Source organism: Schistocerca cancellata, chromosome 6, assembly GCF_023864275.1.
Source record: "Schistocerca cancellata isolate TAMUIC-IGC-003103 chromosome 6, iqSchCanc2.1, whole genome shotgun sequence".
NCBI classification, from domain to species: domain Eukaryota; kingdom Metazoa; phylum Arthropoda; class Insecta; order Orthoptera; family Acrididae; genus Schistocerca; species Schistocerca cancellata.
Genome location: NC_064631.1, coordinates 407577487 through 407595838, shown reverse-complemented (window position 1 = coordinate 407595838; position 18352 = coordinate 407577487). Strand labels below are relative to the sequence as shown.

Sequence of the window (18352 nt, the reverse complement as noted above, 5' to 3'; positions counted from 1 at the left end):
TGTTGTCTGTAGTTCAACCATGCCTAGATGGTCAATACCATGGTTCGATCATGTCCGCATTGTTACTTTGTGCTAGGAAGGGCTCTCAACAAGGGAAGTGTCCAGGTGTCTCGGAGTGAACCAGAGCGATGTTGTTCCGACATGGAGGAGATGCAGGGAAACAGGAATTGTCGACAAAATGCCTCGCTCAGGCCGCGCAAGGGCTACTACTGCAGTGGATGACCATTACCTATAGATTATGGCTTGGAGGAACCCTGAAAGCAACGTCACCATGTTGAATAGTTCTTTTCGTGCAGCCACAGGACATTGTGTTATGACTCAAAGTGTGCGCAATAGCATGCATGACGCACAACTTCACTCCCAATGTCCACGGCGAGGTCCATCTTTGCAACCACGACACCATGCAGCATGGTACAGATGGTCCCAACAACGTGCCAAATGGACTGCTCAGGATTAGCATCATGTTCTCTTCACCGATGAGTGTCACATATGCTTTAAACCAATCGTCGGAGACGTGTTTGGAGGCAACCCGGTCAGGCTGAATGCCTTAGACACAGTGTCCAGTGAGTGCAGCAGCGTGGAGGTTCCCTGCTGTTTTGGGTTGGCATTATGTGTGGCTGACGTACACCGCTGGTGGTCATGGAAGGCACCATAACAGCTGTAAGGTACGTGTATGCCATCCTCCGACCGATAGTGCAACCATTTCAGCAGCATATTGGTGAGGCATTCATTTTCATGGACGACAATTCATGCCGCCATCATGAACATCTTGTGAGTGACTTCCTTCAGGATAACGACATTGCTCGACTAGAGTGGCCAGTTTGTTCTCCAGACAAGAACCCTATCGAACATGCCTGGGATGGATTGAAAAGGGCTGTATATGGACCTCCCCAAAAACTCTGAGGGATTTATGCCATTGAGGAGTGGGACAATCTGGACCAACAGTGCCTCGATGAACTTCTGGGTAGTATGCCACGATGAATACAGGTATGCATCAATGCAAGAGGACGTGCTACTGGATATTAGAGGTACCGATGTGTACAGCAATACGGACCACCTCCTCTGAAAGTCTCGCTGTATGGTGGTACAACATGCAATGTGTGGTTTTCATGAGCAATAAAATGGGTGGAAATGATATTTATGTTGATCTCTGTTCCAATTTTCTGTACAGGTTCTGGAACTCTAAGAACCTTGGTGATGCCAAAGTATTTTGATGCGTGTATAGTATCATGTTTTTCTGTTACAGGAATTTGAATAATTGACAAGTGGTTGTAGAACTTCAGCTCGCCCTGCAATTCCCTACCTTTGCAGCTCCCTCTGTGTTATTTTGGTGCTCACAGCATTCAGAAATGCGGCGTTCAGTTCTGCAGTGACTTCTGCAGTTGTCCTCTTATTTTTCAGTATAATCCTCTTAAATGACTGTTTGTCATGATCACTCAACAAACACTGTCATCCATGCTGTGACTTGGTGAATGATGTTTTCAGCTTTCCCTGTATTCAGTACAAATGTTTAATATAGTGCCTCTTGAAATACCAAATACTTCAGCTATCATGGTTATGAAAGCAGCCACCATATGAGCACCAACAATTTGCCCATGTTCAAATTTACTTAGCTCTAATTTGATACAATCACAACTACACAGAATGCTGTTCTAATCACGACTAGCATTTGCAACATTCTGAGGACACTGCACGGGTTGTCAAATAATATAGTGCAGCCTGCAAACTTTGGTAGCATCTGCATTTAAACAGTGTTCGGAAGTTCCCATTACAAACTTCAAGGATTTGGAGAGCAGTGAGTACAGAATATTTTGAATAGTAACCTATGTGTGGAGATACATTGTTTCCATTACATGTTAGTAATGAGAACACTTTTACAAGTAATTTATTGGGTATGACCCAGTACATCACTCGTTTTGCAGTTCAGTCATTAATAATCGAAGAAACAAAAAGGAAACTTAATCAGTTTTCACAAACACAGTTGTTTACAGTTAATCATCTTTCAGCACCACAGTGATGCCTACTGATGGTGCCTTTCTCAAAGCCATTTAATAATTGTGGAAAAAAAAGGATATGCTATGGAGTCAGATGTCGTGGCTAATGATCTTGATAAAGGCAATGAGTAGCTCTTCCATTAACATGAGCTTTGTTACTGAGTGAGTGTATACTGCAAATGTGTACTCAACCATGTTGCTTCAGCACTCACAGACATGTGAATGAGGCTCGAACCAGGTCGGAGAGGTAGGATGGATGTAAGCACTGCCTACCATGACTATCCGGTAACATGTTTTCAAATGGTACATTTCTGAACATGGGTTACAATTCAAAATATTGTCTACTGAGTCCCCATACAAGTCCTAGAAGTTTGTAACAGGAATATCCTAACACCCAGTATGTTCAAGCATGTATTTCTTGTTGCATTTTCATATTTTTGTCCAACTACTGTATGTATGTTTAGCAGCAAAATTTCAAATCTCCGTACTACTTGTGAAGAAACTCATTGCGTAGAGAGTGTGTGTGTGTGTGTGTGTGTGTGTGTGTGTGTGCGCGCGTGTGTCGTCACGTGATATAAAATATGCTTTGTAGCAAGTGCATAAGTACCATTTGATTGTGATTTAAGTGTTTGGCTTATTGTCATCAATTGCTGTCTGACTATGTATTTGTTCCAGTTTGTAGAGAATCTTTTGTCACTAAACAAAATGCTAGAGGAATTGTTAAGACACTTATTAGGGAAGAGCAAGACTTAAATCTGTGTCAGTTTTTCAAATTTGCTGGTTTTCTTTCCATCTCCTTTCCACTTCTCTGTAACAGTTGTTAGTATATTGTGATTGTGTGTATTAATTCATTGTTTACATGATTGTTTCAGCTGAAAAAAAGCAATATTCGAATTGCCAAACAGGCCAGAATGTTACAAGAGCAAAATGCTAAACTCATTGCACAAGATGCCCAGATTAATGAACTAAAGCAACATCTGGAGGAGTGGGATCATAAGTTACGAGAACTTGAAGCAAAGGTGAACAGGGTAAATGATGACAATGCATTGTTGCTGGAACACTCGGAAGAGACAGTTGTTTCAAATGATTCTGGTTGCAAACGGAAATGTGAGACTGTATGTAGTGGTAGTTACTCTAATGAAGACAACTTGCCTGTCAAAAAGCAGAAAGTTGTCAGCACAGTTGAGGAAGTTGGTGAATAATGAACAAATATTCTGCTTAAAAAGAAAATACTCACCTGAAAGACTTATTGTCCATCAGCCTAAAACCCTACAGTAATAACATTATTAATACCCTCTTATAATACTGACATTGTTGTATTACCTTTTCTGTTTATTAATAAAATTTGTGGATAAACTTACAGATGTATTTATTTACAGCTATTTAAGACTAACATAATCAGTAACCTGTTTATAAACAAAATTACAGCTCTGCTCTCAATTTTTTAATTGATCCAAAAGTAATATTTATCTTCCACTTTCATGGAAGAGTGTGTTTTCTTTGATAACTTCATCATATTATCAGCATGAATAATGTGTGTAATGCTGCCTACAATAAGCATACCAGTGAACTTATTCAACAACGAGACACTGAAAAAATTTAGTCACTAAATTGTGTGGAACCAAAGTGCAAACTGGAGTGAAGAAAAAAGAACTACTCTGAATTCCATGAATGCTTTTCAAGCAATGGAAAAGATAATTCAACAGCAGAAATTCTAAAATACTGTGGAAGGGAAATGGCACTGGTTAAACATACGGAAAAATTTGAGAATAAAAATGGCTGGAAACTAGCAGACAAAGCAGATGTCAAAAACTATTGGGCTGTATCACATACACTATGTGATCTAAGGCATCTGGACACCTGGCTGAAAATGACTTACAAGTTCGTTGCGCCCTCCATCACTAATGCTGGAATTCAATATGGTGTTGGCCCACCCTTAGCCTTGATGACAGCTTCCACTCTCGCATGCATACGTTCAATCAAGTGCTGGAAGGTTTCTTGGGGAATGGCAGCCCATTCTTCATGGAATGCGGGGAGAGGTATCGATGTCAGTGAAAAGTCCCCTTAGAAAACTTAATGAATTACTATGCAGATAAACCTCTTACATTTGATTTTCAAACAGCTGAGTAGAACTGAACGTACTCAGACATTTCGCTCTTTACCTATTCTGATCAACACTAAACTGACACACAATATTTTTATCACAACGCAATCTGGCTTTCAATAATCCCTACAAAAGAATGGCCCTGACTAACATTAACCTATACCTTTCACAGATCACTTACCTCACAAAAATCTTCGTTACTCGAACTACTACAATACAGCGAGCACCACTACTGCCAGCTAAATAAAAGATTCAAACTACTGGTAGGCATAGTTATCAAATGAAAGATTTTGATAGAGAACAATCAATATATTTACCTTAATAGTGTTCAAAAGTCATAATATATATATAGCAGTTCATGACATCCAGTCTTACAAATGTACTGTCTCTGATGGCCACACGTCCAGATCATCCGCTCTCAATACTCCGCTATTTCTCTCCCCACATCCACCACTGCTGACGGCTCACCTCCAACTGCGCAACGTTATACGCTGTTAACAGCCAACTGCCCAACACTACAATAGCTAATATTACAACAATGCCAACCAGCTACAGACTGAACACAGCACAGCCAGTGATTTTCATACAGAGCGCTACGTGGCAGTGGCGTTACCAATATAAGAACATAAACAGCCTACTTACATAGCCCCCATGCTCCCCACAAAAAATTTTACAAATTGTTTTGGGCAGTGGCCAATGCAGATTTGAAATTTTTTTTTCAAAATTACAATAACAAAGAAATCAAAGGCACGCACTTATTGATACAATGTTGGTCAAAAGCTAAAATTTTCTCACAGTCTATAAAGACAGTCCTGATCATTCATCATAGTAAAATTGCAGTGTTTTTTTTTTTTTTTTTTTTTTTTCCCCCTCAAAGTCTGAGCAGTAAAAGAAAATGCACACGGAAGTAGTGGATTTCCATGCAGTCTTGAAGAAGTAGTGTTGTCCTTCCAACGGAAAGACAATGCTGACTCTTGACATGCCGCAACAGAGCAAACCCACAGCAGAGTCAGTCAAAGTTTTGAAGAATATTAGTAAGTAGGTCATCACAGAGCAGACCCACTGTAGTTCTTGTAGAGATTATGGTATTGGTGGGCCACCAGAGGTGCAGACCCACTGCAGTCCTTGTAGAAATAATGGTATTGGTGGGCCATCAAAGATTCAGACCCACTGCAGTCCTTATAGAGACGGCCAGCAGCCATCTGTTGCGACTGTGCAGGTGCACAATCACCATCGAAGAGTCTTGCGGACAATATAGCAAGTCCATAAACCGCCACTTGTGCACTCACAGAGTTTTTGGAATTGTCCTTAGAACCAGCAATGCTGTTAATCAGTCCCTAGCTGAATTATTAATACACGTGCAAACACTAACAGTCCCAACTTCTCATCTATTGTGCATATACTATGACCAACAGAAACAGTGTGCAATGAAATGTAACATAATTTGATGAACTGGTGTCTATACAATTATAAATTTACAACATAAGGATACAATTACAAAGGTACAAAATACATCAAGGAACATAATAGTACAGATAACATTTGTAGTAATACAGGCTTTACAAAAGAATAGAAATAAACATGTACATCAGTGTTACAGGAATTATGACATAAGTAAATAAATAAAATAATGAGAACAGTTTTCGAAACATTAATTTCACATATGAGCATTGAAACAGAACAGAATTAATAATGTCTAAACATCTTTACAAAGTAAATAACATTATTAATGCAAATTATATTTGAGGATAACAGTATTCCTCATCATAGTGAATGTAGCTGAGTATTAGAAAAATTCTACAACATAAGTCTTATCAGATAAACATATAATGACAGGAAGAATACAAATACACAAGGGTACACAAACATATAGCGGAATAATACAAAAGGAAAGGACAGGGTTTGTTTTACTGCAGTATTTTGCAAACAAAACTTTCTTTACTTCTTGGAGATCTCCCTTCATTCATCATTATTCCCAAAAAGTCCTATCTATACCTCTGTTGTGACAGTGCCACGACATTTAACAGTGCCGCCACGACAGTACGCGCAAACGGCGATAGAGGCGCTCCGCAACTCGGCTGAGTGCGGGAGCGCCACCTAGCTACGAACGGCGCCGGCCACATGTCACGGCACGGCACGGCAGTCAAATAAGAGATATTGAGTTGTTATCATGTAACCAGCTATTGTTTCTAAGTGAGTGTGTTTGAATATCCACACAATTATTGGTGATTAAAGGTTATAACACTTTTTGGCGACGAGGTCGGATATTTTCACTGCGTTGTGGATTTGTGTGTTCGTGACGGGGCAGACATGGAACAGCTTATGCAAGCGCTCATTGAACAACAAACACAGTTGATGGCTGCTATTCAGGCATTGTCGACGTCGCTTACTCATTGTCTGTCTTCTTCTTCTCCACCTCCATTCCCTCCTTACGACGAGGCCCCTGAAGACTGGGAGGATTATGAGAAGCGTTTGCGGCAACACTTCTTGGCTTTCGGTGTTGTCGACGCTCCTATGTGTAAGCCGTTATTTCTATCTTGGATTTCCCCACGGATCTATCAGCTGCTATCTCAGTTAGCCCCTCTGCGGAAACCTGCCTCTCTGTCCTTCCAAGAATTGTGTGTGACTTATTGTCTAAGTATTACCGAAAAAACACCCACGTTGTTGCCGCCCGCGTGGCGTTCTACCGGTGTCGTAAACAGCCCCATCAATCTTAGGCTTGGGCGGCGGAACTACACGGTCTGAGTACGAAATGTCAGTTTGTCACGGACACTCATCATGAGTCTTGTGCTGATTCAATGGTTAGGGATGCTATTCTACGGCTTGCTCCTGATAAATAAGTTCGGCAACGTGCCCTACAACTGTCAAACCCGTCGTTGTCGGAAGTTCTAAGCATCGCTCAATCTTTTGAAGTGTCTCACGCTGCTGGCCTGCAAATAGACGTGTGGTGTGATGTAGGCACTGTACAGTCAACTTTCGACACAGACAATTTGCCTGTTTCACAGGAGAACGAAGATGTGGCGGCAGTTCACTCGTGTAAACGACGTCGCGTTGGGCCGCAACGCTCGCAGCGACAACAGCAACCACAGAAGCAGGTTTGTTCCGCACTTCCTTCTTATCCACGTTGTTTTGTACAGCATGACAGGGCCGTGTGTCCAAAACGTTGGGCCACGTGTAATTCATGTACGAAAAAAGGCCACATTGCTTCTGTGTGTCAGTCCCCTAAAGTTCCTGTCGACGAGGACGAGGCATCGGACATGGATGTTAACTGTGTGCTTTCTCAAACAAATAAGTTGTTTGTTACTGTTCGTGTTCTGGATAAAGACATTCGCATGCAAGTGGACAATGGCTCTGCAGTAACTCTCATTAATTCTCGCACGTATTTCGAGTTGGGCTCCCCTCCCTTGTCTCCAGTTACGCGAAATCTGGGAACTTATAATAAACAGAAAATTCCTATCATTGGCCAGTTTGATGCTTCCACTGCCTACAAGTCTGTTGTTAGGCCCCTCACGTTTTATGTGGTGGATCGTGCGGGCACTGAAAACCTGTTCGGTTATGATGCTTTCCAGTTGTTTGGGTTCTCTGTTGATGATGATGTGCACCTCATATCTGAGGATATTCCATATCAACAGCTGGATGGATTGTGTTCTGAATTTTTGTCCATGTTCTCTGCTGGTCTGGGTCGTGCCAAGGATTTTGAAGCCCACATTACTCTTAAACCTACAGCTCGCCCTAAGTTTTTCTGGGCATGCCCTATTCCGGTAGCGTTGCGTGCACCTGTCAAGGCTGAGATAGACAGGTTAACAGCTTCAGGGATTCTCCTTCCTGTTACCTCCAGCAAATGGGCATCGCCAGTCGTGGTGGTTTCTAAACCAAATGGGAGTCTGCGATTGTGTGGTGATTTTAAAGCCACTGTCAACGCTCAGAGCCACATTGACACTTATCCTCTTCCCCGTCCTGAGGAGTTATTTACCAAGCTCGCTGGGGGCCAGTTCTTTTCCAAACTTGACTTATCGGAGGCGTACCATCAGTTGCCGTTGGATGCTTCTTCCAAGGAATTGCTCGTCATCAACACTCCTTGTGAATTGTATCAGTACCAGCGGTTACCATTTGGCGTCGCTAGCGTGCCAGCCATATTTCAGCGGTTTTTGGAACAGCTCACGGCTTCCATTCCCAGCTGCATAAACTATCTGGATGACATTGTTGTCACGGGGGCCTCCACTGAGGAGCACCTTCGCAATTTGCGTTCACTGTTTCAGGTTTTGCATTCGGCTGGGTTGAGGTGCAATCTGGACAAGTCACAGTTCTTCCAACCCTCCATTGTGTATCTTGGTTTCCATTTGTCCCGTGAGGGTATACGTCCTCTACGTCAGCACTTTGCGGCCATTAACGCTCTACCCCGGCCGTCTACGGTCAAAGAACTTCAGGCATTTCTAGGCAAGATTGCTTATTATCACAAATTCATTCCATCCGCGGCGGCGGTAGCTCATCCTCTGCATCAGCTGTTACGAAAACACGTCCCTTTCTGTTGGTCCGACGAGTGTGAGCAGGCATTTGTCCACCTGAAGGCTCAATTGCAGTCAGCGCCTTGTCTTGCCACATTCCGTCCGGGTCAGCACTTGGTTCTGGTGACTGATGCGTCACAGTATGACCTAGGGGCTGTTCTCGCCCATCGGTATGAGGATGGGTCGGAACGACCCATCGCCTATGCTTCCAAGACCCTCAACGATGTGCAACAGCGTTACTCTCAAATCGAAAAGGAGGCGCTCGCTATCATTTATGCTCTAAAAAAGGTCAGCATTTTTTTTGTATGGTTCTAAGTTTCACCTCATCACCGACCACAAGCCGCTGGTCTCTCTGTTCAGCCCATCAGCGTTGCTTCCGGATAAGGCAGCTCACTGCCTGCAACGTTGGGCCTTATACTTGTCTCGTTTTCACTATGAGATTCACTATCGCCCCACGGCCCAGCACGCCAACGCTGACGCATTGTCGCGATTGCCGATGGGCCCCGACCCGGTTTTCGATCGTGATGAACTACTCTGTTTCCACATTGATGAGGAAGAACGTCGTGTGGTCGAGGGTTTTCCACTTACAGGTTCGCAGGTCGCGTCGGCTACTGTGCGGGACCCGGTCCTGCGTCAGGTGATCGGTTTTGTTCAACGGGGTTGGCCGGACAGGACCCAGGGCCGGGCATCGGATCCCCTTCGCAACTACCATGCCTTGTGCCTCCGTCTGTCTGTTCGTGATGGTGGTGTTCTTCTGGCCACGGATGGCGCATCTCCACGGGTCATGGTGCCAGCCTCTCTTAACAAAGATGTTCTCAAACTGTTGCATGAAGGCCATTGGGGTATTTCTCGGACTAAGTCCCTGGCCCACAGGCACGTTTATTGGCCCGGTATTGATTCGGACATCGCCCACATGGTTGCTGCGTGTGGTCAGTGTTCTCAACAACTGGCTGCACCTCGTACAATGACCTCTCCGTGTCCTGATCCAGCGCAGCCATGGGAACGGGTGCACGCTGACTTTGCCGGCCCCTTCCTCAGTACTTATTGGCTACTGTTGATTGACGCCTTCTCGAAGTTTCCGTTGCTTGTTCGATGTCCGTCGCCCACCACTGCGGCGACGACGCTGGCTTTGTCCAAAATCTTTGCGATAGAAGGTCTTCCATCCACGATCGTCACGGACAATGGTCCTCAGTTCTCTTCGCAGGACTTCCGTGATTTTTGTACTGGACAAGGGATTCATCATGTTACAGCACCGCCCTTCCATCCACAATCAAATTGGGAGGTCGAGCGCCTTGTCCGCGCTTTCAAAAGCCAGAGGAAAAAATTCCTTAGTGATTTTTCCACAGATGACGCTCTGCTGCAATTTCTGAGTTCTTATCACTTCATGCCTCTGGGGGATCGCAGCCCTGCTGAACTCTTGCATGGCCGCCAACTGCGCACTCTACTGCACCTGCTTCACCGTGTCAGGCCTTGTGCTGTGTCCCCTAGTGCGGGAAAATACTTGGTGGGCACCTACGTGTGGGCACAAGGGTATGGATCTCGCCCTAAATGGATTCCAGGGGTGGTCAAGGCTCTTCGCGGCCGCCGGCTTTGTGAAATACGTACGGACGACGGTATGGTTGTTTGCCATTACGACTAGATGTGCCCACGAGTCGTGGCCACACCGATGCCACTGCCCCTTCCTTCGCCTCCACCAGCCCGAGAAGCCAGTCCTGTGACTGCTGCCGATCTACTGTATGTGTTGATGCAGCCGCCGTCGCTACCGTTTCTGAGTACGCCGGAACCGGCCCCAGTCGCGACGCCGCCTTCTCCGGAACCCATCTCGCTGGAGCACACCCCCAGGTCCACGACACCTATGGATGCTGCTCCGGAGTTTTCACCCATCATCTCGTCCAGGAGGCACGTTCCATGCACAAGCTTCCATCGTGGACATTTTTGACCATATTCTCGTGTCTCTCCGCGGGATCTTCTTGGGGCCTCACAAGAGGCCATGGATGTCTCCGCACTGTCCACGTCTCCAAGGAAGTGAGGTTTTTTTTTTTTTCAAGGGGGGAAAGGTGTTGTGACAGTGCCATGACATTTAACAGTGCCGCCACGGCAGTACTCGCAAACGGCGATAGAGGCACTCCGCAACTCGGCTGAACGCGGGAGCGCCACCTAGCTACGAACGGCACCGGCTGCATATCACAGCACAGCAGTAGAATAAGAGATACTGAGTTGTTATCATGTAACCAGCTATTGTTTCTAAGTGAGTGTGTTTGAATATCCACGCAATTATGGGTGATTAAAGGTTATAACAACCTCCTTTCTGTATTCTATTCATATTTCTTTCAAAATAATTATTTCTCATTGTACAATACTCATTTTGGCCCAAGACTTTTTCATATAACTTGTCAATGCATTCTTTCCCTATTCTCCATAGTTAGGTTCTTATATAGTCTACCCCCTCTTAAGATAACTTAAACTACTGAGCTCAGATATATATACTAAGGGACGAGGCAATGCAGCAGTACAAAACAATTAACACAAACAGCAGTGACCAAAAAATGCAAACTGGCAAAGCAAGCAGCAGTAAACCTAAATTACCAGAGCAAATGCAACATTACAACTAATATGAGCCAATGTGCAGCAACAAGAAAAATAAATCAGTAGTAAAACCGGCTCAACAGAGTAATACAAACTGAAATTTAGTAGCACTATGCCTGGCAAACAGCAGCAGCAAATGCTATAACTTAATCTAAACATGACAAAGCTCAAGCAGAAAAAATATCACAGTAAAGATAGGAAATGTCTAATAACTATGTCAGATCTTAACACTAGAGTGATGCTTCACCTTAACTTACACTACTAAAAAGTTACCAGTCATTGACAAAAATTATGTATGCAATTCCTGTGAGGGGAAATGTCTTTTTGTGCTCCCTCGGTTTTTTTTTTTTTTTTTTTTTTTTTTGAGTAGATCATAACGTTATTATTTACTGGATCTGTAGGCATAAAATATCTATATTAGTACATCTATAAAATTTTATTTTAACCAATGCTGCAGTGCAGCTAGAAACTAGATATTAAACAAAATGAGCAAATAAATACATAAGGCAAGGTGTGAAACGTCATTCACAAGGCAGATGGTGTCTCCAAAGACAAAAAAAATCTCTCAACTAGAAAGACAATAGATGTAAAATGTTTCTCATCATTTCATTAGGCATTTTAGTAAATATCATAAATTAAGAGCTCCACAGTGTAATCATATATTTTCAAGTTTGAGCGTGTCGTATTTGCGATGCTTTCTACAAAGAAATGTCAATAGTGAGGATAATGGCCTCTTTTTTTTCCTCCACCTAATGGCTTTCTTTTTTCAGACGACTATCTTTCAGCTGGACACCCAAAATGCATTACGTCAAGGTCACTTACCTTTCTTACCGAAGTATTTATGACAGCAGTTTCCGCTACAGTGACAGTCTCATATAAAAATTTCACAGGTCGAGAAATTGCATTACAAATGTGTAGAAACAAAATCCTATAAATACAACAGTGTCCAAAAAATTTTCGGTGGCATTGTGATACATTCACACATGTACACACATTTCATAATTCTTAAAGTACGATTCTTGGTTTCCAACATCCTTTTCCACAAATCAGAGTCCCTAACCACTACTCATTATTCATATACATATAAACATGTAATCACATTCCTCATATATGGTAGCATCATCTTATTGATCATAAACATACCTCAACAGCATAATACACATCGTCATCGTAATAATAACATCATAACAGATCAGTAACATCCCAAAATTGCCGCAGCTTCTTTCAATAATTTCAAGACCTTCAATTAAGTCATCTACCTCAAACGTACTTCAAAAATCATGCTCCCTTACCAAATACGACATTCAAAGCTCTCATAGTATCACAATGGTTCCGAAAAAATATGAACAGTTCACACAGTACAGACAGAATACAGTTTCATATGTGTGAAGTTATCCAACTGTGTAATTGTGTAAACATGTGTCACTGATGTAGTAAAAAAAATGTTTGTCTCTCTGTTAAATGACCAGATAGCTGTGTTAGAGAAATATGGTACCGATGTGTAAAGTTGTATAAGGAAATGCCATATTAGCTAGGGCTCCTTGTGCTTGCCAAACACATGGTACACAAAGTAAGCGTGTACCCCCCTGAGGATTAATGTATTTATACCCTCAGGTGTTACAGATTACAGCAATGGAATGAAATGTATCACAGAAAACCTTTGTATCTTTGTAATTCAAAAATCTTTAAAAATAAATGTTTTAAGTACACAATTAATCACTCAAATGCGTGTACTGTAGCGCTAAACTGTGCGTCTTGTTGTAAGATAATTCTGTGGAAGTGTCGTAGTTATCATTGTCCGTAAGCAAAGTTCTGTAGAAGTCAATGTACTTACCTCGTAATAAAAAAAGTGAATTGCTATGCGTATAGATATCGTAGTTGTTACGCTTATTGTCGTGATGTACTGTACTGTAACGTATTGTTGTGCTACGGAAAAGGCTGTCTCATTGTAGCTGTACCACAAAGTTACTACTAAAACATGTTTTACTTTCCAGAATAATTCAGAAAAACTGTCCAGAGTTAAACAGATACGCTGCAAAAGCAACAATGTAAATTGTAATCAAAATATCCACGGGTATGCTGCCGGTCTATAGTGTCCAACGGGCACAATATTTCGGCGATCAAACATGTCGCCATCATCAGGTGAACTGACGGACTGAGCTCCTGTGAACGTGCCGGCACGGAGATCCGTACGCTATGGCTGCTCAGAGGGAACTGGGTTTGGTCGCGGCGGCGGCCGATTTAAATACCCTCCGCCCGCGGCGCGCTCCCTCCGCCGTCCTCGCCCAGCGCCACGGTCGTGCGGTGGAACAGATTGCGACGGCATCTGAGATGACGTCGGTGTGATGGCTCTGTCCGCCGTGGTCGTCACAACTATACGTCTGCTCGATTTACTCTTGATTAACCCGATCGCTGGTTCCCAAGCCTTGCTAAGATTATAGCCACAGTCCCGGTTTATGAGGTCGTCATTGGTGCGAATTTCGATGGCCTCTCTAACAACGCTGTCCCAGTATCTCGACGTCTGTACCAGAATCCTCGTGCGGTCATACTCCATGGCGTGATTTTCCGACAAACAATGTTCAGCGACCGCCGACTTGCTCGGATACATCAGTCGAGTGTGCCTCTGGTGTTCACGGCATCGATCCTCGACGGTACGCATCGTCTGACCAATATACGACTTGCCACATTGACACGGAATCTGGTACACGCCGGCCTTCCTCAAACCGAGGTCATCTTTGGTGCTCCCCACCAGTGCACGAGTTTTATTTGGAGGACAAAACACAGTTCCGACCCGGTGTTTCTTCAGAATGCGGGTGATTTTCCCCGAGAGTGCGCCTGTGTATGGAATAAATGCAATGCCTACCTCCTCCCTCGTGACTTCATCCATCTCAACAGGTTGTGCTGCAGTGGGTGGGCGGAGAGCACGTTGAATCTGCCACTCTGAGTACCCATTTTTTCGAAATACAGTTCTCAGATGTTCCAATTCCTGGGGTAGACTCTCTGCGTCAGAGATAGTGCGCGCCCTATGTACTAGAGTTTTAAGTACCCCATTCCTCTGTGAAGGGTGGTGGCAGCTGTCTGCATGCAAATACATATCAGTGTGCGTAGCCTTCCGATACACCCCATGACCTAGGGTGCCGTCAGCCCTTCTCTTGACCAAGACGTCAAGGAAAGGTAATTTACCCTCCGTTTCAGTCTCCATAGTGAATTTGATGTTGGGGTGTATGGAGTTTAGATGTGTAAGGAAGTCAAGGAGTTTATCCATACCATGTGGCCAGATGACGAACGTGTCGTCCACGTAACGGAAAAAGCAAGTAGGTTTCCATACGGATGATGACAGGGCTTCCTCCTCGAAGTTCTCCATGTACAAATTCGCTACCACCGGTGAGAGTGGGCTACCCATGGCGACTCCCTCCGTTTGTTCGTAGTATTCTCCATTAAAAAGAAAATACGTGGAAGTCAAGACATGCCTAAAAAGTTGATGTCGTTTCCTTGTTTACGAGGGTACCCCTGCGAGAGTCACTAGAATTGATTAGTCAGAAGTTTGATGAGAAGACCACTGAACTTTTTAGGCATGTCTTGACTTCCACGTATTTTCTTTTTAATGGAGAATACTACGAACAAACGGAGGGAGTCGCCATGGGTAGCCCACTCTCACCGGTGGTAGCGAATTTGTACATGGAGAACTTCGAGGAGGAAGCCCTGTCGTCATCCGTATGGAAACCTACTTGCTTTTTCCGTTACGTGGACGACACGTTCGTCATCTGGCCACATGGTATGGATAAACTCCTTGACTTCCTTACACATCTAAACTCCATACACCCCAACATCAAATTCACTATGGAGACTGAAACGGAGGGTAAATTACCTTTCCTTGACGTCTTGGTCAAGAGAAGGGCTGACGGCACCCTATGTCATGGGGTGTATCGGAAGGCTACGCACACTGATCTGTATTTGCATGCAGACAGCTGCCACCACCCTTCACAGAGGAATGGGGTACTTAAAACTCTAGTACATAGGGCGCGCACTATCTCTGACGCAGAGAGTCTACCCCAGGAATTGGAACATCTGAGAACTGTATTTCGAAAAAATGGGTACTCAGAGTGGCAGATTCAACGTGCTCTCCGCCCACCCACTGCAGCACAACCTGTTGAGATGGATGAAGTCACGAGGGAGGAGGTAGGCATTGCATTTATTCCATACACAGGCGCACTCTCGGGGAAAATCGCCCGCATTCTGAAGAAACACCGGGTCGGAACTGTGTTTTGTCCTCCAAATAAAACTCGTGCACTGGTGGGGAGCGCCAAAGATGACCTCGGTTTGAGGAAGGCCGGCGTGTACCAGATTCCGTGTCAATGTGGCAAGTCGTATATTGGTCAGACGATGTGTACCGTCGAGGATCGATGCCGTGAACACCAGAGGCACACTCGACTGATGTATCCGAGCAAGTCGGCGGTCGCTGAACATTGTTTGTCGGAAAATCACGCCATGGAGTATGACCGCACGAGGATTCTGGTACAGACGTCGAGATACTGGGACAGCGTTGTTAGAGAGGCCATCGAAATTCGCACCAATGACGACCTCATAAACCGGGACTGTGGCTATAATCTTAGCAAGGCTTGGGAACCAGCGATCGGGTTAATCAAGAGTAAATCGAGCAGACGTATAGTTGTGACGACCACGGCGGACAGAGCCATCACACCGACGTCATCTCAGATGCCGTCGCAATCTGTTCCACCGCGCGACCGTGGCGCTGGGCGCGGACGGCGGAGGGAGCGCGCCGCGGGCGGAGGGTATTTAAATCGGCCGCCGCCGCGACCAAACCCAGTTCCCTCTGAGCAGCCATAGCGTACGGATCTCCGTGCCGTCAGTTCACCTGATGATGGCGACATGTTTGATCGCCGAAATATTGTGCCCGTTGGACACTATAGACCGGCAGCATACCCGTGGATATTTTGATTATCAAATACGCCGGGAGAAACTCAAGAATCACAATGTAAATTGTGTCACATATTAGTAGCGTCGTGATATAATCGTGTAGTTATCAAAGAAACCAAATGCTAAGTCATCTTTAATCTCACAGAATGTACTTCAAATAAAGAATATCTTTTCAAGTAAACCAAAATGTTGTATTAAAATCTCATTAGCAGTACCGGTATATGTTCTAAGTATGTGAGCCTTATAGTTGTTACGTAATCGTGCAACTAACAAGCAAGAAAGTACACACACAATAACACTGTGTCATCTGTTCACTATAACAATGCACTCGTAAATACTGTCTAAATATGTTCCCTAGGTTCTAGACTGGATAGTTAACTTTAAAACATAGTTGCATGTTAACAGTTCCTAAGTGTGACAAAGCATACTAAAGTGCGCATCATTTATGACGGCGGCCGAGTTTAGGTTCGTTCTGCGCATCTGACGTCACAAAACACAGTTAGCCAATGAACAGAGAACAACGTTGCCAGAGCTCGGCTGCTGTACAGAGCACGGACGAGTGTCTTCAGTTTTAGAAACGTTCAGTCATAAATAAAGTAACTGAACGAAAGTAATGTCTTGATTGCAGAATTTCTTTTATAGAAAGTTTGGAAAAAGCATTCTTTATACCAGTTGCTTCATATTCTATTAATTAATTAAAGCAAACAAGCAATAACCCTCCTAATTCAGGCGATAGCAAGGAAAGGTGTTTGTATCATTCTCAGTAACCGCTTTTTCGCAATAAAGAACAGCGGTAATTGTTCATTTCCTATTGTACTTCGACGAAACATGAGTGATTTACAGTCATACCAACAGTGTTTGTCAGTATTTTGCGTCCTAGTTTAAAGTCCTTTAGGAATATTATTGAATGAAGAGTCGCGTTAGCGTAATGGATAAAGTGTTTGGCTGATAAGCGAAAGGTTCCGAATTCAAACCGTGTTCGGTGCGTAATATTTTCTTTATTTAAAAACAATATCCAAGTGTCTTGCTTCATGAATTATCTTTGTTTGAATGTAATTTTTTTGAATTTTGTAGTAGCAACTGAAATCAACCATACATACTTTTACCTCTGCAAACTCTTCAAAATTTCATGCTGTGGTTTACTACATTTAATGCTGCACAATAACTGCGTTGAACATCGAAACAAAATTAAGTCATTTATGGGGTGAAGGTATCAGTCAAGAAGATATGTCAAAATCAAATTTTTGGGCCAAATAGTTTTTGTGAAATCGAATGATAAGTGTGTCAAAGCAGTCGGAACACCATGTGTCTACGCAGGCGAGCAGTGCAGTGATGACAAAATCGCGCCCAGCGCGGAATGCGGGGAGCACGTCTCTGTAGCAGCCAAAGGGTTAATGAGGCTGTGGTGGCTTTACTTCAAATTGTGCGCTCCCCGCTAAACGTAAGTTTGCTTGGCGCATGCAACTGGCAACGCAGCAATCTCCCGCGTCTGGGCAGGCATGCGCGAATCGCCAAGATAAAAGAATTGAACTATACTAACGTGAATTGAAAAGTTTTATGGCAAAGACAAAGTTAAAAAGCAGATTCTTTTTCAATAATCGGTTTTACATGTGAAATGTGGTGCAAGCCTTTACTCTTCCTAAATGCTCAAATTTTTCTCAAGGTTAGCTAGTGTCTATGTTACTTTTCTCTGAGCCAGCCGGCTCACGTGGCTGCCTGCGGTGCGAGTCGTTGTCTGCTATCTCTTTGTTGGCATGCGTCATTATTGGGACTAGGAGACCTAACTTCTACAAATTCACATTGACGAGAAGGCCCTGCCCTGTTTGAATCTCATCAGTTCTGATGAAATTCAGGTCTGTCATTATGATTATATCATCTGTCGTCATGTTTGTAATTTCTGTAATTAATTTCTTGTCGGTCACGTGGTGGAAAACTTCTCCCTGAGTCGTAACTGCGCGGAGGACCATTGTGTCTGAAGTTATTCTGTCTCCCTTGATAATAATTGTTTTGGTTCCCATATTGTCTATTTCTATGGTTGTCTCTGTCACATTCATTACTATGGGAATGCGATCTTTCTCTGTAATTATTACTACTCTGCCAACGGTTGTCATACGGGTGGTGTCTGTTTTGGTCACGATTTACGTTGTAAGAATAGCCTTGTCGTGTCCAGTTTTTATTTCTGTCATCGCGGAATTGTGACGGATGTGACCTGTAATTGTTGTGCT

General features: G+C 43.8%; 1 protein-coding gene across 1 annotated transcript in view; it reads left to right on the top strand.

Moving 5' to 3' along the window:
* LOC126191203 (F-box only protein 28) overlaps window positions 1-3354 on the top strand; it is a 97500-nt gene extending 94146 nt beyond the window's left edge. Inside the window, exon 5 of the mRNA XM_049931997.1 lies at window positions 2867-3354. Within this exon, the coding sequence (XP_049787954.1) occupies window positions 2867-3196 (330 nt within the window). The 3' untranslated portion in view covers window positions 3197-3354. The remainder of the gene's footprint in view (window positions 1-2866) is intronic.
* The last annotated feature ends 14998 nt before the right edge of the window (window positions 3355-18352 follow it).